The 25864-nt window shown below is 39.3% G+C and overlaps 3 protein-coding genes across 12 annotated transcripts in view; 1 reads left to right on the forward strand and 2 right to left on the reverse strand.

Annotated features, from left to right (window-relative positions):
* Positions 1-3930, reverse strand: part of kif21a (kinesin family member 21A) — a 45224-nt gene extending 41294 nt beyond the window's left edge. For 4 of the 6 annotated variants that reach the window (XM_055027186.1, XM_055027195.1, XM_055027162.1 and 1 more), the window contains exon 1: positions 3503-3929. In XM_055027186.1, the coding sequence (XP_054883161.1) occupies positions 3503-3546 (44 nt within the window). In that variant the 5' untranslated portion in view covers positions 3547-3929. Of the gene's footprint in view, positions 1-3502 lie in introns of all 6 variants that reach the window. The other 2 variants (XM_055027153.1, XM_055027144.1) reach the window with 1 other exon arrangement.
* Positions 3931-5568: 1638 nt separating this feature from the next.
* LOC129365210 (proton myo-inositol cotransporter-like) lies at positions 5569-14557 on the reverse strand. Of its 4 annotated transcripts, XM_055038278.1 has the most exons (13): positions 14499-14557; positions 12860-13319; positions 12363-12522; positions 12072-12277; positions 11165-11273; positions 10920-11083; positions 10282-10396; positions 8773-8898; positions 8556-8674; positions 7553-7705; positions 7179-7351; positions 5969-6037; positions 5569-5883 (listed from the first exon to the last, which is right to left on the reverse strand). In XM_055038278.1, exons 2-13 carry the CDS (start codon positions 13302-13304, stop codon positions 5875-5877), a joined length of 1848 nt encoding a protein of 615 aa, XP_054894253.1. In that variant the 5' UTR covers positions 13305-13319; positions 14499-14557; the 3' UTR covers positions 5569-5874. The 4 variants fall into 4 exon arrangements, with proteins under 4 accessions (XP_054894253.1, XP_054894235.1, XP_054894243.1 ...); XM_055038260.1 differs by having other exon boundaries at positions 5569-6037; XM_055038268.1 differs by having other exon boundaries at positions 5569-6037; positions 12860-13316; positions 14499-14550.
* A 1619-nt stretch (positions 14558-16176) lies between these two features.
* lrrk2 (leucine-rich repeat kinase 2) overlaps positions 16177-25864 on the forward strand; it is a 35970-nt gene continuing 26282 nt past the window's right edge. Inside the window, exons 1-10 of one of the 2 annotated variants that reach the window (XM_055027038.1) lie at positions 16177-16585; positions 16722-16888; positions 18228-18313; positions 18680-18789; positions 20952-21040; positions 22711-22845; positions 23125-23259; positions 24175-24306; positions 25334-25453; positions 25706-25854. In XM_055027038.1, coding sequence (XP_054883013.1) covers positions 16753-16888; positions 18228-18313; positions 18680-18789; positions 20952-21040; positions 22711-22845; positions 23125-23259; positions 24175-24306; positions 25334-25453; positions 25706-25854 — 1092 coding nt within the window. In that variant the 5' untranslated portion in view covers positions 16177-16585; positions 16722-16752. Of the gene's footprint in view, positions 16889-18227; positions 18314-18679; positions 18790-20951; positions 21041-22710; positions 22846-23124; positions 23260-24174; positions 24307-25333; positions 25454-25705; positions 25855-25864 lie in introns of both variants that reach the window. The other variant, XM_055027030.1, reaches the window with a different exon arrangement.

Raw genomic sequence — 25864 nt, forward strand, 5'->3', positions numbered from 1 at the left:
TTAGAAAAGCATGTTTGTTTTGCTTGTAATTACCCAGAGTGGTCTGGGTAAATACACTTCCTGCTTTTGGCGTGGTCTCTGGTGCACTTGGTATTCGAACTGCATCAGAGTCGGGTTGTTTCCTTCAGTAGTTCTTAGCACCGCCACAGGTGAGGGGGAGAATGGGATTTTTTCAAAGGGTTTGGATCATTTGACACAATGTGTTCTGAAAGGGAGCAGCAGCTCAAAATATAACAAATGTAGCAACTTTAGTTCCCAATAGAACCCAGTCTACTGGACTATTAAGCGTGAAAACACTCAGAAACTCGTGGAGTTTCCCACTGAACCTGAGAGAACGATTCCGACAAAAGAAGAAGCTAAGAAGCCCTTAGTAGCTACGTTTAAGGATCTTACAGAACATCTTGAAAAAGATGCACTTAATGCTTTTAGAGAATGACCTCAACACCTCCTGACAGACTGCTCCGGCTCAATGGATGCGAACAAAGCATGAGACACTTTAAGTCTGTCTGGAGGTTTATGTTTGTGTGGCGCTGCCATGGGTGACCAACACTCATCCAAACACCGTGCACTGAAGCTCAGCCTGGTTTCTAGGGTTCTACGGTGTACTTTCCCAGATAACTTATATTGTAATATTTACCCTCCCAGGTTGGTCTTTCAGGATAAAAACATACAGCTCTTCGTAAAGCAGTTCAAAACTAAAAGCTGTTATGCTCCAAACAATATTGTTGTGCCATCTTAAAAACAGATACTTGGGAATACTCGTGGCTGTTTTGCCATATTTTAAGCAGTTTACAAATCTGCACCTGACTTATCCTCTCAACTGAGGGGCCCCTAATCTCTGTTTGCTCTGTAGCCCTCCTGCCCCCCACCACCACAGCTTTCATCAGCTGTTGTCTCTTGTCAACACACATGAAGTCCATTCTAGTCACTGGGTATCAGCCAGTATCAGCTCTAATCTCGGAGCTCTTATTAACAAGATTTTTAAACCACAGATGTCTCTGCTGTTTGCTTGTGAACGCCAACCCGAGGCTTAGACTGAGCCACTTATACCAGTTGCTGCATGCCTCAACACCATTACATGTAAGCACGCCTGCAACCTAAGCCTTAAGAGGTTTAAGGATCTATTTAATTTCATTATCGTAAATTTGATTGCCTGAAGAGGAGAGACGACATCAATAAGCCCCGACACAGGAGGAAAATGTGACTAAAGGGAGATCTTTCTTTAAATCTTGTAGAGTGCTTCGTGGTTAATAAGCTTGGCAACAGTACCACACCAAGTAGTTCCACCACATATAAACAAAGCTGATGTTACTCCCTTTCACTTTGATCTACGCTGCTCCTATCACCACCAAGATAGTTACTTATTGTTTGTTCTGTAGAAGGCGCCCAGCAGGCAGGTTTAGCAGGTCTTCCTTCCCTCCAGCTACACCTCCCACTAAAACCATTGGAATATGATCATGTGTGCAAACACACCAATTAAAATCTATTTTATGTTGCCTCATTGTCTCACAACCGTCTGTTTTACTGTAAGGGCACAGCATCCAATCTTGATGCAGATATATGAAGCTAATGGTTTGTTTGTTTTTTTAATTCCACAATGCAGGTTTGAAAGACTGTCTTCTTTTAAGTAAGCTAGGATCTTAACCCATCAGCTAGCAGGACCCTTACTGTCCAAGACCAGCTTTTCAGAGGCAATATGGACTCCAAATGCAACTAAGTGGCTTTTTAGTGTTGCATAAATTTCTTTACTTTCTTTGTCTTTTTCATGACAGCTTGAACGGCATCTTCACTCAAAAACACCAATCCAATTTGTGTCATTTCTATGCATGGTACTAAATGGATATGTGTCTGATACTTTTGAAAATGTCTGCAGACAGAACAGACATGTTGCATTTTATCTGACTCTGACGTCCTTTCTTCTGCACCAGAAAGAAAGCATAACTAATAGCTGACTTCTAGGGTGCATTTTTCTGATTTGTTCAGGAGAACAGAAGCCAAAAATTTGTCAATAGAACATCGACACCCCAATTTACATTATCTTCAGTTAGACCTGCCACAAAAACACATTTTGCTGGACGACAAATTGTCCCAGAAGTTATTGCAATAAATAATAATACTGTTGTTTTGAGATCATTTTCAAGTAATAATGAAGTAATGGCAAATGATGCAAGAACTCATTATCAGAGATCATTAAACTTTTAAGTTCTAATGAACGTTTAACACTGGGACTGGAAGAAATTTTACATATGAAAAACAAATCAACAAAACAGAAACAACAAATAAAATGAATTATTTAAGACTCAAAAATTGTCCTTCAAAAAAAAAAAAGAGTTAATCAAATCCAGAGTGAAGACTTTTGTCATCCAGCTTTTGGTAGAAAGAAAGAGAGAAATAATAATAACAAAAATAAAAAAGATAATAAATGAGAATTATTAAGCGAGTTCTAATATATCATGTGATTAATGGATTTATTGCCTTGTGGAGCAGGCCTCAATCAGTCTCTCAGTCTGTTTCTTCCTTTCTAAAAGAAACCCCAATGAAAAGGTTTAATTCCCACTAAACAACATTTTTTAACAGCATCTGAAAGTAGATTTTTCCCAATTTCAAAAAACACAAAATTCCCCACAGAGCATCTTCTAATGAGCAATGATGACGCACTTTTATGAGCAAGTGCAGACAGACACGGTGGAAAAGTGAGCAAGTGCAAGCATGACAAAGATTGCATTCAAAACAACAAGAAAGGAGAAGAAGAAATCAACAACGCGTTGCTTTTATGATGACCAGAACAGAGGCTTCTCCTTAACGAGTCCATCTCTGCCTCCTTGCCAGATGGGTGGGAGTGGCTCTTTTCAACATGACAGCACACTGCAATATAATCATTCCCTAATCTCTACATTTCCTTCTAAAGCAAGGAAAGGCTGATCTGATTGAAATGAGGTTGAACAGTGCAGTCCATCACTGGATTCCCTACTAAAAGTGTGCAGACAGAAAGTAGAGTTGACAGATGAACTGAACGCTCCGCCGCCCCTCCTCCTGAAACGTGGCTGACCGTGAAGCTCTTCTTTCAACGATTATCTGTCTCTCTGCGGGCGGCCCTGAGGACAGGACAGGCCAGGCTGCTGGACAAAACGGACTGGTTCTCTTTGTCTCACCGCGTCTGGAAGCTGAGCCGCTGCATCAGATAAACATCACTCCTCCCAGCGCATGATGCCGCGTGCAAGGGGATGGAGCTCGTGCGTGCGCACCTGAGCTGGGCGAAAAGTGCTCCTTTGTTTTGCTACATCCCCCATAAAGCCTAAAAATCTCAACCTAAACCACAGTGTCGACAACAAATGCCTCCCTCGCGACAAAACGATGGGAGGCAAAGGACGTCTGTGGAGCAGCATCCGCTGCTGATGCCCTGCAGATGTTAGCTAGGCCCGCGGGGCTGACTGACAGGTGGCACCCGGCTATTAAGACAGCTACGCATTTAGTAAAATGATGGAGACGTTCAGAGACTTACCTCAGTGCCACGCGGACTGAACTTTCATCCTGTCCCGTCGTCATTGCTCCGTAAAAAAAATAAAAATAAAAATGTCTTAAAACTATTGTGTTGCAACAACAACAAAAAATGTTTCTTGGCTTATTTCCCTTTGGATTAAAAGAAAAAAAAAAAAAAAAAGAGGGGGGGCAAGAAATCAGTGCGCACTCACTCCTCCGTACAGCAAACCGCGCTTCTCACCTCGAGTTCAGCGTAGTCATTTTGAGACTAGCTGAAAACCAAAAACAGTCTGGAAGGTGTTCAAACCATGGTATGAGCTACAAGTTAGGTGTTGCATCTTTGTGCCGCTCGGGCCGGGCACCTCAGCTGTGACTGAAGCTCGACATGCTCACTGGGAAGGAGCCGCTCCGGCTTCAGCTACGGGGAAAGCCATGCGCGCGCGCAGAAATGCACCCGCGCGCTGCCGTTCCTCTCTTTTTTTTCTGCTCGGTACACACCGGGAGGGAGCCGCAATGCGTCAGCAAGCCACGCCCTCTTAGTTGGAAAAATTGCCGGCGGAATGACGTCATAGAACGAGTTTGGGAGAAAAAACAAATACAGGTGTTTGAAGGAGTTTATTCCATGCAGCTTTATTAGTCACATCTTCCTCTTCGTTTTCACTTAATATTAGCACTGTGAGACCACTTTATTCTTTTAGATAATCACAGCTGTTGCAATTTTCATTTTCAATAGTTCGAAATGTACATTTTAAAATCTTTTTTGCTATTTCTCGTGCTTTGTACAAATCAATAAACATGTTTTTAATCCATTTATCAAACAAAAGCATATATGTGAGCGCATATTTTTTAATTGTTATAGCAAACGAAAACTTTGATTAGTTGATTTTCTTAATGGAAAGAGCTCTTATACATATATATATATATATATATATATATATATATATATATATATATATATAATATTATAATTCATATATATTATATATATATGAAATATCAGTCCACATATTTGATTTTTGTTTTTTCAAATCAAAATTTGTGGTAATATACAATAAGTCAAATTGTAACTGGTTAGATTTCCTTGTAAAAATATATATTTTTTTAATTACAAAAATAATATTTTTCCCACCGTAAAATAATATAGATGAACAATTTATCATATCTTACATTATATCGAACATTTTGATGATTCACATTGGGAGTTAGATGTGGAGAATGTCAAAATTATAAGAAACGGATCACTTTTTTTTATTGCCAGTAATTTTATAATCTGTTTAAATATTAAAAGCAAATCAAACTAAATTTATTCATGAAAATCCAATGCAAGCTCAGAGAAAAGTGTGATACTGACATTTTCAAAGAATTTTTTTTTTATAATTCTCATATCATTAGTGCCGATTCATTTTTACAAAGCATGTTTTTTTTCCTTTTTTACACACTTGGTATTCTCATTGAGTATATATAGTGGACATAATTCTAATATTTATTTTCAAGCTGAAGTTGATCTTGACTTGTGCTCCCCAACTGATCAATATCAGAAGATCATGTCAGAGAAGCCAACAAACCACACCAATTGTGCCATCTTGTGGCTTCAGAGGGAACAAAACAGTGAGAAAGATTTGTGTTGAAAGCCACTTACGTCACGATTACTTACCTTACTTACATCATGAGGCTACCTCTACCACTACAGCCCAACATTTGTGTTCTTAAGGAAGCATAATAATATATTATCTGCCAAAATTTGACTGAAATCCTCTCTGATAATGCTAAATACGATATTCTGTAATTAACTCTTGTTTGGTTGTTTACTGAATTGGATAATTGACATGAGAGGACTGCATCCAGCCTGGTACTTCCTCTTCATGCTGCTTTATTTTTGTAATATTATGACTTTCTTCTTGTAAATGTATGTTTTTTTATTTTCTAAGAGTGGCAACAAATGAGAAAGTAAAGAGACTTTCCAAACAGTGTGAGATTTACTGGCGAGAGTCATTGTCACAAAGAAAAAAAAAATTAATTTCTGTAGCAAATTCATTCCTACCTCAGACATAAATATAACGCTAGCAGAAAAAGGCAGCTGTCAACATCTGTTGGCAGAACATAGTTTTATTTTTGCACTTGGGACAGAGTTTGTCGGAATGCGTTTACAGTTTGTAGAAAACAGTTGCCACCATAAAACATTCAGATACAAAGGTCTTCCAGTGTGTTGGACATTTTGTGCATTTTGCAAACACCTCGAGTACAAATAAACCATTGTTACGTTGTTGATTTTTAAGTAAGAAATCCTGTACAGTTTTAAAGTGCCCACAGTACCACAAAAATCAAATGAACACAAAATGACTGTGTAAAAAAACGACTCTTGTTTTTATGTTGTTCAGGGACACTTGGCCATGATTATCTGAGCTGCAACAACAAGGACATATGATTCAAAACAATATTACAAAATAAAGGCAAAGCTTTTAGCACGTCACCTTGAGGCTGTACTTACAGTGATATAGGCTATGGCACAGTCTGAGTCCACTGCTCCATAATGTGCCGGCCTGTAATCTGAAGATTGCTATAAAAAAAACAATAACAATGTAGCAACACTTACACGTTCTAAAATGTAAAAAAAAAAAGTTTTTTAAAAACAAACAAAATGTTTGGCTTACGTAGTTCAGATTCTCACCACAAAAACAGCAAACCACAATCCGTTGCTTTCTTTCCCCACCAGCGCAGATTAGGAGAATAAACCCACGTTAGTAAATTTGACAAGAATGTGTTTTGCAGCGCGACAGAAAACACTGGGAATCTTCATGGATCTTAAGAGCCAAAACACATTCTTGCTGGTGTCCCATGTTTGAACTCTCCCAGGCTAAACCACAGAAGGAGGTGTCTGTCAGACTGAAATCATGCAGAGTTTGCAGGAGGTGTAAATCTGCGTCTCTTTACGCTCCAGAATAGCGATGCAGGAACACTGAAGGTTTGGTCCCTCTGATCCTTTTTATTTATTTTTTGGTAATATTTCTGCAGCCAGATGATTGTTCAATTCATAGGAAAGAGAATTTTCTGCAACACAACAATGATCTGCTTCTGTCACCTTTAGAGGCTTGTTTCCCTTTTAAGGTGGAAAATAACAGCTAACGTATCAATCCCTTGAGCTGTAGTCAACACAAATATCGGCAAAACGTGGTCCATATTTTGCTAATGTCAGATAAGCACAATTTCACAATTGTTGTGTTTCTATTAAATAGAAAATGCAATTAAAATCACACAAATGAGTTTGTTCACATGAAAAGTCATTAAAAAAAATCATCCTTCTGCCACTTCCTGTCGTCTTGTCGATTCTGCCAGTAGTAACCTCTAGTTGTTGATCATGTGACTTGTACAATGCAAAAAAGGTTTCAGTTTTAAAAAATTCACCAATTTTGATACAGCAGATAAACCACCTTCTCCTAGCCCTTTAATCAAAAAAACGTTGGACGAAATTGCTGCGCTTCCATTAAGCAAATTTATTTTTGTAATTCCAATTTGCGCAACTGTATGGCCAATGGAAACGGCAGCATGATTGTCTTTCCTCCCTGCATAATCAGTCTTCAAACAGAAAGAAAGCAGAATCAAAAGAGAGAGAAGAAAGTAAAAAAAATTAAAAGAGCCAACCCGCTCTACTCTACATCTGAAGTGTCGTCGTCAGAATGGAGGTAGTTGTTGCCTTTTACCCGGATGTAGTCGACTCGGCGGTTGACGCTCGCTGGCAAGTCTCCACAAGAGCAGAGTCGCCTGGTGAACAGATTCTCGATGTCCTCCAGCTGTAAGCCCTTCGTCTCCGGGAGGCAGCAGAGGACGAAGAGGAGCCCCAACACCACCAGGCCGGCGTACAGGAAGAACGCACCTGGGAGACAGGAAGTCAAGCGAGGGTATCTGGTGATGTTAGGGCTTTTTCGTTTTTTTTTTGGAAACCCTCAATGGATTAGCCAGGATTAGCATATACACACCAGAGCAGAGAGTAAATACTCTTGTGAAAACATTTAAAATGAAGACAAACGAGTTACAATATAACACAATGTGCAAGTGTCCTGAGCATTACACGTACCGTAATACGTCATATACTCTGCAACATGGAGAAAAGTCAAAGACACCAGCACATTGAAGATCCAGTTGACGCCAGCAGAGCAGGCGTTTCCGGTGCTGCGTGCCCACAGCGGGTAGATCTCCGAGTTCACCGTCCAGGGCATCGTCCCCATTCCTACAATACACACTGCATCTATATTAATTCTATATGGCTGAAACAATTAATCGGATTAATCAAGATGAATCAATGAATTTTAAAAATAACCGTCAACTTAATCAGTAATCGATTAATCATTAACTGGAGTACAGTCTTGGTAAAAAGGGAAATTGCTGAATGAACAGCACACTCAGAGCAGCAACTGAGCCAAAAATGAATGAAAAAAATAGGATCATTTTGCATCTGAGATTAAGATGGAGGAAAAAAAAAATTCGTAAAAGTGTTCTGCTCCACAAGGGGCCCAGTTTTAACTTCACCCAGTTCCAATTCTGTAAAAAAAATTGCTACCCAATTATTAACCTGTTCTTCCAAAAATAAATCCACAACAAAAACCAACAACAGAGTACCGTAAAATTAAGACGTATTCTTTCAACTGCAGATGCATCCTTTGCCACAAAAGACTAAGCGCACATAAAGAGAAAGTTATGTTGTTGCATTTTAGGCAATAAAATTGATGTTTTCTTACTTAAAAATACAAAATTTAACTATGTGGGGTTTTTTTTCTCCACATTTCTAATCTTGTGTAAAACAATCTACAGGATCTACCAATATTTCTATTAGATTAACCGGTCAGAACAATCAATGGAATGATCAATCACTAAAATAATTAATTGCTGTATTTGATAGCTGTTGGTGTTATTTTTGTTTCACTTTTTTTCTCAGTTAATGCTGTAATAATTCGTCCCATTTTGTGTGAAACCAAAGTTTTGTAAATAATTCCTATTAAACATCTGTCATAAAAAAAATAAAAAAAGACTCATCTTTACATGATAAGCAATTTGTTTGAAAAGAAAAGAGGTGATCTGACCTGGAGCAAATGATGCGAGGTAGAGGATGAGGCCCAAAAGAACAACCCAGGAGTACGATGTGGGACAGTAATTGTAAGCCCAATATGGGCTGAAAGATTCTTCCTTCCGATTAGAACATCTGGATGAGAAAAATAAATAAAGAAGAAAGCAGACTGGTTTTAGATTTGAACAAACTCTACACTACCAACTCAAAGCACATGCAGACGACGATGTGACCTTCCCCAGGCTGCGCTGTCGGTTGATGCCGGACTGACAGGAACGCAGGAAGAGTTGAACACGCTGGCGTCGTTTTCGAGGTAACAGAATCCACAGTATGGATCCAACATGCACGGTTCACAAGACCTGGCAGAAGGAAACATGATTAACATAAACATGCCTGGAGAAATTAAACAGTCATAAAAAAAGCCAGCTAAGTATTTAGAAATATGAAAACTGTTTGCGATAAAACAAGATAAAGGGGCAGTATCATGTGTTCTCCACAAACATAGTGCCATTTTAAAGCATGATCAAGCAGCTGTGTTACCTTTAATGTTAAAAATAATGCCATATACTGCACTTGAAACATGACTTAAAGAAAATTTAACTTGAAAGTAATTTGACGACTTGAAATTGGGCCTTTGTGTCTTTAAGAAACTCATCTCTGTCTGAAACTCCACCGTCAGGAAGTCATCACAACATGGCTCCTCGATTAACCCTTTAACAATGTTTTTACCAGTGTTATACTGAGAAGTAGCTTCTATAATGAGCTCAGGTGTTTGCTAATTGCTGCTAGCTAGTTTGAAGGAGCTGAGCAGGGGAGGTATGGGGAAGCACTGCTCTGAGAGACAGAAGATTGTAAAGATAGAAGGTAAAATGAATGCAGCAAAATAAAGGGAAATCTCTGTAAGATCACTTGTTTCCATCTATCAGAGAATATTTATTTTCCAACAAGACAGCATCCAGGTAAAGACACATAGAGAAGGTTTGTGATTGCAGCCAAATATGTATTTAATAATCACTGCCTTCAACTGGGTGAAAATTTATGCAGCCACTTATTTTATGGCACTTAGTTAATTTAATTGTCATTATTTCATAGAAATCAGGGCTTTTTTGTACATTTTTTGGCCAAAAATGCCTAACTGTGTTGCTTTTTATTCATTTCAAAAGGTAATAAAAGGGTAAAACTTCCAAGGGGGGTGAATACTTTGTACAGGGATTGTATGCAGCCATGCTTTATGAAAGGCAAATTGTGAGTCATCAGTATTTGTAACTTGTGTCAACTCACAATCTTAATACACTGCTCTTCATTTCAAATATGCAGCATAAAATGTTTTGACTTGCTTTGCTTGTCCTTTTAAAGTCAGTGTGTCCTTTTACTGCAAATGGGAAGTTAGAATTTCAAATAAACACACTTATAAACAGGAATCCCAGACCGGCCAGTTTACAGACTCAGAGGAGCAGCTTCCCTTGCACATGTATTTTATTAAATCAATTCCTCTAAATATACTATGTTAAATGCTGAGAGTATGACTTTACTTTCATTTTCAAGCAAACCAGAAAACGACTAAAATTAATTTGTGGGTAAAACCAAAAGTAAGAACAAGAATTTAGCCTTCTGAGGAACAGCGATGGTTTCATTTAGTGCAGCAGTGGAACTAGAGAAGACGCCATCTTTGAGCAGTTGGTTTGCGAGAATAGGAAACAGAAAAAAGGGAAGTGACTTCTCTTTGAATTTGGTTTTCTCACCCATAAAGCCTGCAGGTGGAATTGTGAAAGTCGGTGGGGTGGAGCGTGACAGGAGGAGAGTGTTGGGCCGACAGCAGGAACCCGATGGCCAACAAAGTCAGACTTAGTCCAGTTCCTGTGTTAGAGTAAATAAAACCACCAAATAAAGGTGCAGTATTTGTTTTCCAGGCACATATATGCTTTTGATAGCACGATCAAGTAACTATGTTACCTTCAGTTATAAAAATGCTCTATATATCAAAATATGACTTTAAAGAAATTTTACGCCTTGAAATTAGGCCTCTGTCTCTTTAAAAAAAAAATTCCTGCTCTTTCTGAAATTCCGCCTTCGAGAGGTCATCACAACAACAACATTTTTTACCAACCTTTGCTGAGAAGTAGCTCCTATAACAAGCTGATGCTCAGTTCCACCAGATGTTTGCTAATTGCTGCTAGCTAGTCTGAAGAAGCTGAGAAGGGCAGTGGTGGAATGCTCTTTGAGACAACACTCCAGGTATGTTTTTGAAGAAGGAATAACATTATAACATGATGCACAGCTCAAAAAAGCTGATTTCACTAAACACTGCCCCTTTAAGAAGTCCTCATGCCGTTCAAACTGCCTTTCAAGCTAAAATTTGATAATCTGAGCAGTTACGAACCTAATAGACTGCCCAGCGTCAGCTTCCTGCGGCCTACCCTCTCCACGAGCCACACTCCCACCAATGTGAACACGAAGTTGGTAGCTGAGGTTGCAGCAGCCAGCCAGATCGCCTGTTTGTCTTCCCGCACCCCAGCCATCTGCAGGATGGTAGCACTGTAGTACCTGGATACGAACAAACGGAGCGATGAGGTTAGCAGAGAGAGGTGAAAACATGTACAATGTGACAAGACAAGCAGGGCTTACATGACTGTGTTGATCCCAGACAGCTGCTGGAACATCTGGAGGCCACACCCAACGATGAGAGCCCTGCGAGTCGGTCCGTAGCTGAGGATGCGCAAAATGACGACGCCTCCTGCAAACCAGGAGTTAAGAGTTTCCAGCATATGTAACTTTCATGAAAAATTGTTTTTTTGTTTTTACTTATTTTAAAGCCGTCCCCATGTCGTGACAGTGTAATATGAGTCAGATAATTTGTGAAAAGATGGTTCTCCTCCACCTCTTCACTGAGCTGCTATGGCCATCTGAAGAAATGCATCGCTCTGATCAAAAACAACCAATCACAGCCAGGAGGTGGGGCTTAGCGCTATCACTCATACTCATGTATGCGGCTGATTGAATGATGGTTTGGTGTTCAAAAATAGCAAATTTAAAGTACTGGCACAGGGAGAGTAAGTGGGAGAGGGGTATAAAATTCATTAAATTAAAATTTAAAATTTTGTTTATTGTGATTTTTGTTGTTTTACTATCTCAACAACAAACAAAATGTTTATGAAAAATGTATATCAGTAAAGTTTCAAAACATAAAAAGGACTTTTGCCTTAGTAAAAGAAAAATTGAGAATTTCCACATTGTTCAGGTCATCAATTGTTTTGCATTTTATTTGCCAGATGTTTACTATTCTTGACTTGTGGTCAGGGGTTGAAGAAAAACATGTCAAGGGCCACAAATGGTTTAGAGCACAAGGTTCCCAAACTTTTCCATGCTGTGGCCCCCTAAAGTGCATTAATTTCTGGCTGGGGACCCTTTTGTCAACCCACAGACATTGCTAATATGTAAAGAAATAAACTTTTAGAATGCTTTGCCTCACTTTTATTCACCATTTAATAATTATTACATTTGTTTAGCCTTGAGTTGGACACATCGCTCAGACCTGATCCCGTTACGTTCTCCTCCTCGATGCTGGTCCTGATGGTGTCGTACTCCTCCTCGATATTCCGGTGCCCCCGGATGCGGCCCAGGACTTGGCGTGCCTCCTCACTCCGGCCTTTCTGCAGGAGCCAGCGGGGGCTCTCCGGCAGGAAGATGAAGCCGAAGAACTGCAGCACGGCAGGCAGGATGGACAGACCCAGCATGTACCTGGGATCGATCAGGAGGAAGTTAGAGGCGGACACTTCTGAACAGAGATTACCAGAGAAAAGAGGCGACATTTCCGGTCAATTACCTCCAGCCGTCGTGACTCAGGTAGCTGAAAGCTCCGTCCACCACACTGGCTATGAACTGGCCACCAGTGATGAAGAGAGAGTTGATGGTGACCAGCTGGCCTCGCAGATGTGGAGGGGAAACCTCTGCGATGTATACGGGGACGGTCATAGAAGCAATGCCTGTTGGGAAGAAGAGTTTTTTTTTTTACATACAGAATTTGAGAAGAACTTGAATTTTTGGGGACATCAAAGACTTTTTTTTGTTTAAATTACAGCATATTTTTTAAAACATTGCACTTCATATCAAAGTCATAAGCCAACATTAGGTGAGTTGTATTGGGATGTGTATGAAGAAAAACAACATCCACTTATTTCAAAATTATGAAGTTATTGTTGATGTGTGAAAAACTGGTAAATATAATCAAAAATGCAATTGCAGCAAAAAGAGGGGGTATATATACCCCTTTGGGGTCGACATTGATTTATACTCTTCACTTCACCAATTAGAGTTACTCACCGATGCCCAAACCCACTGTGATGCGACCAACAAGGAGGACCACTTTGCTCTGGGCTACACTCATAACAATCCCACCGCCACAGAAGATGAAGCTGGCGATGAGGGTACAAATCCTGCGCCCCAGCCACCCATTCAGGAAGCCCCCGCTGAGGGCGGACAGCGCCGCGGCTCCCACGGTGCTGGATACCAGCAGCTCCTGCCACAGGGCGCTCAGGCGCATCTCCTTCTTCAGGAGCAGCATCGCTCCAGAGACCACCCCGGTGTCATACCCGAAGAGGAATCCGCCCAGGGCGGAGAAAAACGCCAGCAAGTAGATGAAAAACGGGGTCGATGAGGAGTTTGGATCCCGGAGGTTCTCCCCGGCGTGTCCGGACGGAGGTCCAATGAGACTCCGCTCTCCATCCTCTGCAGCTTCCTGCCTCCTGCTGCCTGCGCGGTCACTCATCTGTCATTGAAGCTGCTGGAGGCAGGAGAAAGCCGCGGTTAGTTAGTGGAACAGCCTGCGCTTTCAGGGAGGCATGACAGCACCAAGTTAGAGTCCAACTTAAAAACTTAACCTACTATCTGGTTAACAACAGGCGACAAGGCAGCATTTTCTATTTCTGCTTAATATTCTGTCACCGCAGCGGCGACAGTCGCAACGTCGTAAGAAAAGAAAAAGCTCAAACTGCGCTTTGGCAGTGAACCGACAGGGCACATTTGATTATTTACCCATTTGATAAGGAGACTGTCAAGTGCTCGGGGCGGCCATGTTTGCGTGACGTAGGCAGTCTACAAACGAATGCTGGTGAAGAAACACGTTTTTATTTACGTACATGTTCTTAACATGCAGTCAGACTGAATTCCAGTTATCCGTAAATCCATTATTAGTTTAACTACAAATACAGAATAACATTCTTTCTCCCTGAAAATGTAATTGTTTTTCTTTAGGGAATAGCGACGTTTAAAAAGAATAAAATCAGAAATGTTCATTATTGATAGGAAGATTGCGATTTAAGATTTATCAGTCTAGTCTTGTTGTGGTTTACAGCCAGACATAGTTAGCTTGTCTAAAGAATTTACCCTCAGCAATTTTATTGAACTGTTATTTACACAACTTTAAAAACAACAACAAAACAAAACAAAAAACCTTAAAGCCGGACTACATTTTACAATTTCCATGCCCCTCACAATATGGCGGAGATGTTGACGTACAACCCCTGGAAGCTCGTTTTTCGTCTGTTCTTCGAGTTCAATCAAAGCAGGTTGACTTCTCCAACCACCGTCAGGCTCAGTGCAGGGACCGCGTTGAAACTCGCTCCTTTTCGAGACGTTTCATTAAACCAAAGTACATTTGCTGACACCGAGTTGACGTCCGCAAACGTCGACTCGGTCAATGTTCTCTCACTGGTTTTCATAAGCGCATTAAATAGGAAGCTATTTAATGAGGATTGGCTTAAATGTAGCATGTCTTCATTTATATAGCGCTTATAGACTGATTTAATAGATCCAAATTCGATGAAGAGAAAACGTTCAAACCTCAAACTTGTTGCTTTGACTCAGACGAATGATTTGCTTTGCTTTAGTTATTATTTTATATCTATTTATGTTATTTTATTGTTGCTTTCTCGTTATAGTTGTATTACTTGGATCCACTTACCTCCCAAAAAACTTCCAACGTTCTGCTGCACAGCATTTCTTTTTGGGCGAACAGGAAGCTTCTGTGGGATCATGTGATAACGCCGATTAAAGGGACAGCCGTCCGGGCCATGACGTCACCATGGTCGTAACCTGTTCATCTGGATGTTCAGCGACTCAGCAAGGTGGTAGTTTACGGACTTCGATTTTTTTTAATTATACGCACTTCGTTCCAGTTTCAATATGTCTTGTTCTTTTATTATTATTATTATTGTATTTATCAAGTTACAATCTTTATGTGCTCATTAATTAGTTCCACAAAAGTTTCCTTTTTTAATCTTCAGAAAGTATGGGATCCCCATAGTGTCATAAAACAAGAGTATGAAATGTGAGGAAAATTAGACAAAATAAAGTAATTCTCTATTGTTCAGTGAGATATTCACAAGTTACCCCCGCTTCCAAGTCCAAGACTACATGTATTTTGAAAAAAAAAGGTAAAGGTTAATGCTTCATTAGTAAATACAAATATGTAAAAAAAACCATTTAAAATAAAAATAGAGAATAAAATCTAGGATTTTTTTGTGCTTAGAGAAAGCCATGCACAAACCTTTACAACTCTAAACAGTTAGCAAGTTCCAAGGTGGGCTACGAGTTAAACAAGGCAATAAATACAAGAGAATGTCGAAAGTTGCCACGATGACATCATCATCTTAACTTTATTCCAGACACAGAAAGACAGAACAGGCAATGCTTTTATTTTGATAAAAAAAAAAAAGCTTATTTTGCTCTGAAACAACCCAAAGTCATTTAGTGCATGTTTATGTTAATGCTGACATTAAACTCACACTGATAAGGTTGAATGTTAAACCCTGAAGTTCAGCTTCCAGAAGGATGTATATGTCTTACATAATTACAGTTATAGGTTACAGGACAGCAAAAATACCTTGATTAAGTTTTCCTTTATTAGGTTTTGTCAAAAAAGTTTAATGTGAACTATTTTTTTTTCTCAGTTTTTAAAACTAATTATTTTAAGGCGTGCCATACGTTCCAACTATCGTAACACTTGTATTTGCGCGCCAAAGAATTAAACACGTTTGAGACAAGGAGACACGGCTGACAATTGTTTTGGTTCTGCTGTCGTTTTTAATATAAAACGTTATAAAAAAATATCTCCAAATATGTTTAAAAACTTGTTTAACACCAAATTTCTAAGAAGGTAATAAAAATAAAATAATATGTACCGGCACATTTTCTTTTCTGAATTACAAAGATTTGTCGTCAAAAAAAAAAAAAAAAAAAAAAAAAAAAAAGCCATAAATAGTTATTTTCAATTTTCTTTTGTATTTTGTTTTTGGATTTATTAGTTTTTGACTTTAGGATTCTGAGGCGCATTTTGATTACCGTAAAACTTGTGAATGCGCCGCAAAATCCAACTCGTTTTGACGGTGACGTAAGAGTGCGTTGAAAAAAGTTGTGTTCCCTCGTCATTCCAGACTACTAACGAAATATATGTTGTTTTAAAAATATTTCAGACAAATAAAAAACATGTCTATCGCTTGTTCTTCACCCGCGGACTAATTTGCTATGTCTTTGAGTAACGTAGATTGGGAGGCGTTGTGAACGGAGCACGGCGTTAAACTAACTCGGCGATGAGTATGCTATTTATAAACTGGCAAACTATCATTGCTGGCTATCTTTAGGGTTACGTCACGTATCAGCTAATGTTACCGTAGTTCCAAAACATTCCCCACGAGACAAACTCGGTCCGGTGTGACAGCTGCGCCCTCGCGCTGCGCCGCCGCGCGCTGTCCCTTTCCAGCCTCTCCTTCTCTAAACGGGAAGTTTTTTTTTTTTTTTTTCTCGTTTGAGTCATATGATGTGACCGCGGAGAAGCAGGAACACGCCAGTCAGAGGGGAACCAGCGGCGTCTCCCACAGAAACACAGGAACGTGTCCGACTGGACGACAAATGGGGAACACGCGAAGGAAAGTTATGAGAGGAAGCTGATGTCAACGCTGGGACCGAAACTCCTCGTCACTGACAGCTTCCCCCTCGTCATGATAACCAGTCGTAGCTCTACTGTAGCTACTGTAATATCACGCCAACAAGGTAACGCATAATAATACGCCGTTATGATGCATGTGGCTGTCGGGGAAGTTTAATGTAAACGAGCAGCTTGGCCCGTTTACACGCTCTCGGTTCTCACTGCGAGAGAGTGCACTGATTGACCTAAATGCGCGTCAAGCCTTCAGGAGGAAAGCAACTCCTCAAAGACCATGGTTAACAAAGAAGAGCTGGAAGGACGGCTGAAGAAGCTGCTGGTGCGGCTGAAAACGCCGCAGGAGGACAGGCAGCTGTCCACGCTGATCCAAATCCTGCAGGATCTGAGGACCCTGGCGGCTACGGAACACGGTAGGAAACCCCCCATTGCTTCCCTGCATGTTCACCAATCTGCCGGCAGCAAACAGGAAAACCTTTAAGTGACCATGCTGCTGTAGATTAAGGACGTTTGTTTATGTTTTAAACGGTATCGACTCCATGCAAAAAAAAAAAAAAACCCTACAGTCCAGTAGGTTGCTGCATGTACAGTAAGTAGTGCATAGTGAACTTTATGCAATTGTTACAAAAATCACAGGAAGTGGGGTTTATTGGCAGAATGACAATAAGTTATTAAACCCTTGATCTTTTTTTTTGTTTGTTTGTTTAAATTGGAACAAATATTTGATTATTGTCAAACCATGTTTAAACAAATAGTTGTGCATTATAAAGAATCAGTCTCAGTTTAGAGTGGAATCTCCCAGAAACAACCAGGGTTTTAAGAAAATGAGCTTCACAGGTGGTGCACACTTCCCATTTATCGACAAGGCAGCAAGCAATGGGAAACTAGTTTGGAGCACAACTGGCATTAATTTTCACTTTCATTTTATTACCACTCCCTGCCCCCTGAGAATTTGCTGCCCAGGGGGGAGAGCCCATTTTTGCCAATATCAAAAACCACAGAAAAATCTGAATTAGAAAATGGGTCTCCTTTTAGCCAATTTATTCTTATAGTCAGGAGGGAAATGTAACATCTCCCTGATGAGCTGATTATCAGCAAATGCGACCACCTTTAGTAAAATTAGGAGTTTTCACAATGTACTGATTACTGGTATATGTGATGCCAAGAAGAAAAGATATTAGAAAGGCAAATGTTGCAAACTGTCAATTAGGAGCATATTTTCAACAAATCAGAACGTTATTTTGGGTACGTTTTTAAGATGTTTTCAGCAAACTTACTCCAAATTCAGGTTAGATTTTAGTCTTTCTTACTGTGTCAGATTCTGTTTCCTGACTGTGTGTCTGACCTCATTAAATTATAAATATTTCACCTCATAGCTGCTGAAGGAGATACTAACCTCATTGAAAATTCTTTAGGATTGTTGTCAATCCTGCATGTATCTCTGTTGCTACAATGTTTAACATTTCTAGGTTTATTCTTAAAATATGTGATGTTTTAAAAGCTGAACTAATCCACATTTAAAGGTAAATACAGTTAAAACGCTGTGCTAAAAGTCCTGCCTGATTAGATTACTGCTTCCTTTGACTTGTTCTTGTTGTAACACTAGTCTTTTTTTTAAAAAAAAATTATTATTAAATTTGAATTCTATTTTTAAAGTGACCTCTTTCCAGTCACATTGAAAATAGAAGCAGTCTTGTGTTTAAAGCTAACTTGTCAGGTCTGATGGGTTTTTTTTCTGTTTTGTTATTGCAGCAGCTGATCTGTTTGAAGACAAAGATGTCCATGTTCCCCTCACAGTGGTGCTTTCATCTTATACACACAGCAAAAAAGTCCAGGAGGTAACCCTTCACATCTTGACCTGTCAAACGCCTTCACCTTTAGCTTCTGTTTGGACAATTTTTGTGTGAAAAGCAACAGAAATGTGAAGTTACAAACTTGCTTAAAAGGGTGTGTGCTCTCTTAGGAAATGACTCATCTGTCAGCAACTTTTCTCCATCTGATCCAGCCAATTTATGGTGTCAGGTGTACCTTTACTTATCAGGCTAAGAATTGCAGTACAACGCAAACTGAAAGTATGATTATGAGACAATTTGACACACTCACCTGGCTTTCCCAAGAGGTCCTGAAACCGAAACACTTTTGTCATTTAGAGAAACAAAAAAAGTTATCTGATATGATTCCTCTTCTACCTTTTGTTACCTCAGGTGGGCTTGTCCCTGCTGTGCCGGCTCATTGAAATACGACCGAAAACGCTGGAGGAGCTTTGCAGACCTCTGCAGGCCAGCAGGGAGTGGGAGGTACTGGCAGTGCACCAGTAAGTGAAGACAAACCTATTGGTTAGGGATTCATATCTTTTTGCAGACCTGTGAAATATTTCAACTCACAATCTTAACATCGGGGTGTGCTATTGTCCTTATGTTTGGTGGACTGGAATGTTTGCCATGTACTCGCACTGTAAATGCAAGTGAGATATTTTGTCCTGGCCAGTGGCTGCTTTTCCATTACACAGGTGCGTAAATCTTTGTCCATCTTCTGCTGACGTCAAACGAACCCAATTCCAGACAAACTAATATGAGCCCGGACATAAACAACGGTTGAAAAATTCTAAAAGAATTCTGTTTCTGTGAAGTGCATTACGTCACCATCCCACCACTCTTATTTCCAATCCAGTTTGTGGACACACTTCTCTTCAGAAGTTGCAGTCAATACTCCACAAAAGGCTGTTGCTATTTGAAATGTTGTTGTTTTTAGCTTCCTTTGTACTATGATCTTGTGACGTTACTGTCTGCTCCCATTGTGCATGTCAGTCACTCTGGTTTGTAAAATGGATTTCAGCAAAAAATCAGAATTGAGCATCAAGACCTGCTGTGTGTACTTACTGTTATTATAGCATGCAGTCTAAAGAATTGTTCAACACAACTGCATTCCACAGAAGTAGATCATTGAAGGCCTTGTAACTGGGTCAGGTCCAGCTACTTTGGCAGTCAAAGCTTTCTTGAGAGTTCAATTCAGTCTGTATCTTCCAAGACAACAGAGACAAACGTTCAAAAGCAGAGGAGTCTTTGTGAGCGATGAAAATCAACATTTTGTTCTAACTAAAATGAGAAATTGAAATATCACTTTGGCAAATTTGGACTTTTTTAGTGCAACGAGAGAGAACTTGTACAAATGCAGATTAGTGATATTTAACAGAATGGTGCAACAACAGTTTGAAAAACCCCCCATAAATTATAGAAATTATTTTGAAACTTGCTGTATTTGCCTCATTTTGGCTGAACCACAAAAAACAGCTAAAGTGGGCAGGAAAGCAAAGAAAGGCCAAAGCTGGTTCATGATACTTGATTAACGGACCTGTCTTCATCGATGAGTAGGTATGAAAAGATATTGACAAGAGATAATGAAATACCACATACAAATAATGTTCAAATAATATAAAATCATTCAAGTAGGTTATGTACCAGTGTGCCATTGTTAGCCATTGTTAATTTGTAGCGCCTGCTCTGCCCTGTCCTTGGACTATACCAAAAGTCCTCCGCCATTGAGAGAGAAAAAAGCTTTAAAAATAAGGAAAGTTGACTCCACTCCTCTTGTTATGAGGAACCTTTAATCTCCTCTGTCTACATAAACAGAAATGAAATCCACTCAAGTGTGTAGCTACATTGATATTTTACAAAGCAGACAATCATCCACAATTGTACAAGTTGGCAGTCTAGCTGTCATGAAAACATAGAAAGTGTGCAAAATAAACATTGCGTGATGATAAACTATGACACTTTTCCATTCATAGTCAAATGCCCAATATGTAGCACTGTATTTATGATGCAGTATTATATAGATCACTGCCCTCTGGGCAAACATGTTGTCCTTCCCTTACTCAGACATTGAACCCATTGACCAGGTTTCCTCTTTTTTGTTTATGTGTTTTGAATAACCATCTATGAGTTTTATCATTGGTTCACACAATGCAAATTTTGTCAGTTTTGAAGTCACCCAAGCTTAATTTAACAACACGATCAAACATGCAATTTGCCTTTGGGGATTTTCCTTTCACAGCACACCTTCCACAATTATTTGAACTCGTGATGATGATGAGCCTTTTAGATATTTGTATGTCTCTTATAATGAGCCTTGCTTTACATCAAATCTAAATAAGATCATAAGCATTTTCTTATTGCTTCAAAAGTAGAAAAGACTACATTTATGCAAGTAGCCATTTCTTAACTTACTGCTTTGCTTAATCGGTATGCTCTCTCGTCTTTCCCATTTTGCCAGTAAGAGTCGGTGTTGGTCTCGCACTACAATACCTAAGATGCTAAGGGAGTGTTGGAAGAACAGCTGAAAAAGGGAGAATTAAGAACAATGTGTATTGGTCACAGCAGATAGCATACTATTTTACTAATAATTTTGCTACTACATGCTTTTACCAACTTCATGCGGCTCTATTAACACAATTTCTCGTTCTGGTTTTGTTTCCAGGCAGATCCTGAAGGTCTTAGCTCAGTTTATTGCAGATCATCAAGTAACCATTGTTGGACTCAGAGCCCTGGCGCTTCTGCTCACATCAGGTACATTATGTCTGTATGTAGGAAAGAACGTTTGCATACATACACTACAGAACCAAAAAACCCGCTAATCTTAAATGATTAAGATCAAGTATTTCAATCGCTTCCATGATGACAGATGTGTAAATTTTGACATGTCTGATGCTGTGGTGTAAAACAAGCCTTCCATGGAGTCTAAAACAGTGTAAAAGCGTTGTCTGGAAAAATTAACTATGCCTCTGTCGGCGCTGTGGATGACTGTAGGCTTAGCAGTTGCCAGGACAGCAATAATTGCTTGACATCACTGTGTTATGTTTGCTCCAGGATGGATTACGTTTGGGCAGTGGTGGGCACTGCTAACTAAAAATATAGTTGTGCTAACCCTAATGTTAGTTATGCTAACGCTAAAACACTATGCCAACATGGTAACGGGAATTCAAATTGTATCTGCCCTACAATGACAAGTTTATTAATGCTTTAGAGTATATCTGGAATAAAGCAAATTGTGCCAAAGTTTTTTACAGTCAGCAAATACACTAAAGCGCAAAATGAAAAATTTGCTCCACTATTAGCAGATTATCGAACGTGTGCTCTCCACTGGCTGTGGGGATTTTCAGAAGTTGGACTTGATTTTGTAGTTCAAGTAAAAGAAACTTTAACACGGCAAAACATTTTTTGCATGTTAAAGTTCTTTCTTTCAACATCAAGGAAACATTCTGGGGATGGCCCCTTCCTGCTCCAATATGAATGTGCACAAAGCAAGGCTAATAAAGACATGGATAAGTGTGTTTATTCCTAAGCTTGAGCTAATAGAACAGCTTTTGGAAAGGCTATAAGTGACTAAAAAGAATTTCCATTATCATCCTAAACTTTGTGGAAACCCTTCCCACTTGAGCTGAAAGTGCTGAAGCCAGCATCACAATAAACCTTATAATAAACCTGAATTCATAAGGATTATAAATTCAACATTACATTTATATGATTTTGAGGGCTGACTTTTGGTAATATAGTGTTGCTGTCAAAAGCCCTAAAAAAGCTTTATGCTATGATGTGACATAACTGTTCAATTCCAGCTGAAGTTTTCGTTAATTTTAATGATGATCAGTAAATCCATCTGCCAAAAATGGATTTCTGGCAGGGTAAGTTTCCCCTTTTTGGAGGATGTTGAGTTTTAAATACCTCTGACTTCTAAGAGAGAAGTCAGCTTTGTACAGCTTTTTGCTGTACAAGAATGATGTCCTTTCTGAAAATGAAAGTGTGTTACACACCTGGAATGTGCCAATTTCTCCCTCCTGTGCCAACCTGTCATATATTCTGTTGTTAGAGCAGCATATGTTCATATGATTCCTATGGTTTATTTATTCATGAACCTCTGTTTTTGAAAATGTTGACGTGTAAAAGTACAGATGTGACAAAACCCTCACATAGCCTTTGAGCTCAAGGAACTCAAATGACTTGCAGCTGCCTTGGCTATTAATACACTAATTATAAAACAATCAGCATTTAAATCAATGAAAAAATTGTTAGCTCCCAATACTGAACTTTGTGGAACACCACCTTATGTTATTCTCCTTGCCAAGGATTCTGTAACATGCCCACCAAAAGCTGATTTTTAATAACCTTTGTAATCAATCCTCTTGTTTCGTTTCTCTAATTTCTCTCTGTTACACGTGTTTGCCTACAATTTTGGACAGATCCGATTCCTCTCCTGGTGCTCAATGAAGAAGAGGACGTGTTTAGCCTGGTTGTGCATGCGATGAAAGCATTTTCCACCATTGAGGAAGTTCAACTCCAAGGTTGTATGGCTCTGCAGCTGCTGCTGGATAGAGGTGGGCTGACAACCTTTTCTTGTGTTATGGTGTTAGATGGGTAAAAACTTGTTCTTATTTTAAAAAAAAAAAACAAATGTGGTGGTTCAGTTACATATATCAAAGAAAAACCAATCACAATATTTCTGTAACTATGTTCAATGTGGAAATGTTTGGCTGTATTGCACAACGGATACCAGTTCGAAAGCAGTTTTTGTAAAGTTGGTAGTGGAGGGCTGATGTTACTTAGCTGTGTATTAGTAATCACAACTTCTTTGTCCATTTTTTTTCTCTTTGTAGTAAGTGACGACCATCTGGGCGAGTTTGTGGAAAACCAGGACCATGTTGTGGTTCTTTCAGCTCTGCAGAGGTTCTCTGGCAGCCCCAAGCTCCTCACTCAGGCCATGAAGGTGTTACTGCCCTTAGCTCGCACAGGTACGCCACTAATACATCCCCTAAAGATACGGAAATGGCTGACTCTGAGATGTTCTCTGAATCTAACAATAGAAAGCTGAAACATGGGTTACACTGACCTTAAAAGAAAGAGCTTTTTCTCTCTAAAAGGCCATTCAGAAGCTGTGACCACATTTTCACTGTAAACCTGTAAAGCTTGTTTGGCTGTCCTGATGTAAATCAGGCTGCATGGTAACATGAATGACGTTATTCTGTCCCTTTGCAGCAAACAGATCTATTTGGCAAAACAAACAGGAGTGAGTCCTATAAAAACTGTTTGGCATTTATTTGCCAGCTAAGTTGTTTAAGGCCTTTTCAAGAAGGTTTTCTTCTTATCTTTTTACATCAAATGAATTTGTGAAAATCACAAATATGTCCAAATTCTGACAGGTTGTGATGTGCTGCTTTAAGTTGTAGACTAAACAAAGTTTATATTTTTGAAGTAACCAAAGAGAGAGGGTGTAAAATTACTTAGAGTTTTTTATATTTTGCTTTGGTTTTAATCACACTTAAATGTTTCATATTATCAAACTGGTCTTAACATTGGATGAGAATGTCTTGAATGAACTCAAAATCTAGTTTTCCAAAAATTTCATTCATCAAACAACTTGACGTTGTGTGAAAAAATAATCACTACCTCTTGTTAAATAATGAATTAACTATAATTAACCACATTTTCTGCAAACCTTGAATAAATCAAATCTATAAAGTGGAGCAGGGATGTACAATCAATTTTTTTCATTTCCAATACCAATATCTGAAGCCTAGTATCGGTCAAAACCGATCTGTCTTTGTCCATACCTCATTAGTTTGTGAAGAAATGCTCTCTTCTACATGTCAGCTCTACCTTGCATGACCAAAAGCTCCTGATGAGGTCGACATGCATTTCTCCTGCAGGCAGTAACGTGGAGGTGTTGATGTCGGGAGGCACTCGGTGTTACACCCTCATCATCGCAGCCATGGACGCCTTCCCTGACGTGGCGGAGCTGCAGGAGACGGCCTGCTTGCTGTTCAGGAGGTTCACATCAGGTCAGAGCTCCGACTCTGGAGGCAGAGCAAGACATAATGTTTGTCCTTGTGTTCTCATCAGTCTCCTCCTCCTCAGCAATAGTCTGATATAATTTCATATTTGTTTGTAAGTGCTGTGCATCTATCCAAAAAAATGGAAAAAAAATTATGAGTTTCAATAAGATAACTTACACTTGAACTAAGATAAAATCAAATAAACATCTCCAGTTCAGATCACTAAAATGATTTCTATTTGGTGTAGAATTGTTTTTCTAATTCGAATTCAGAAGTTTGCATACACTAAGTTTACTGTGCCTTTAATCCAGTGATGTTCAAAGTGCGGCTTCATGTATTGGAAGCCGCACTTCCAGTACATGAAGTGCAGCTGATGCCATCACACTTTGATGGCATCAGCCATCAAATTATGGCTGATGCAAACAATTTTGTGTTTTTATATTATTATTTTTCTAGGGTAAGAATTCACACACAAAAAAGAAATTATTAAAAAAATTCTGTACCCTTGTAAATTTGTGGGTGGACATCAAAAATGTTTGAAAAGTCATATAGTTCAAAGGCTACGACACAAAATAATGAGGAAATGTATGAACACCTTTTAAAAATTATTATTTTGAGTTTAGTAAATGGAAACAATTTTGGCAATCCTAACTGACCTAAAAGGGGAAATATTTAGTCTGTGAGGAAAAGCACTAATACTTATTTTTATGCAATATGTTTCATGATGTGGCTTCTTCTACGTTAAATATATCATTTTCCTGTCTTCTTAGAGAACTTGTGCTTCTCTCAGTTAACTACTATCTGATTAAAAGGAAACCAGAGTAAAACAATGATTGAGATTCCTTGTCAATAAATAACTGCAGTATCTGCTCACATATTGACAGATGAAGATAACATTGCTTGTGAAATCAATGCACTACTGCTTGAATTTGATCCACTTTGATAAGCTAATGTGCTTTTTAAAGCTGATAACATCAAAAGAAACTTCTGTCTAACTCAGATGTTTGTTTTTTTTTCTTACATCTTCCTGCAGAGAGCTTCTTCAACATCCTGGTACGGAACGGCGTCCAGAGAGTCGCTCTGAGAGCCTGTCAGAGTTTCCGCAACAACCCTGTCCTGCAAGCTGCTGCTCTCTCCTGCCTGGCTGAACTTAGTGAGCACACACCTTCACAAATTATATTTGAGTCAATAACGTCCTGGAAGTTGGTCGGCACAAAGTATTAGCAAATGTTACTGAAAATAGTTGAGTTTCCATTGGGATAAATTGCACAGTTTGATATTTTGGAAATAAATTTATTTAATAGCAACACATTTGTAATGGAAACAGAGCTGACATTGCGTACATCTAAACAAGATGAGATTTATTCTACATAATGCATTATGTTATCCACTTGCCACATTGCAGCTGCAACCATTGTGCAGAGCAAAGCGGTGGCGGAGGAAGGAGAGAAGGAAGAAGTGAGGGGCATGGAGAAGGTGGAGGACCTGGGCCTGGACTGGATGGAGGACTGCTGTACGGCGCTGGATCTCCATACAGCTGAGCCGGCTGTTCAGGTCGGTCCTG

This window comes from Poeciliopsis prolifica, unplaced genomic scaffold, assembly GCF_027474105.1.
Source record: "Poeciliopsis prolifica strain line A6 unplaced genomic scaffold, Auburn_PproV2 SCAFFOLD001, whole genome shotgun sequence".
Classification (NCBI taxonomy): Eukaryota; Metazoa; Chordata; class Actinopteri; order Cyprinodontiformes; family Poeciliidae; genus Poeciliopsis; species Poeciliopsis prolifica.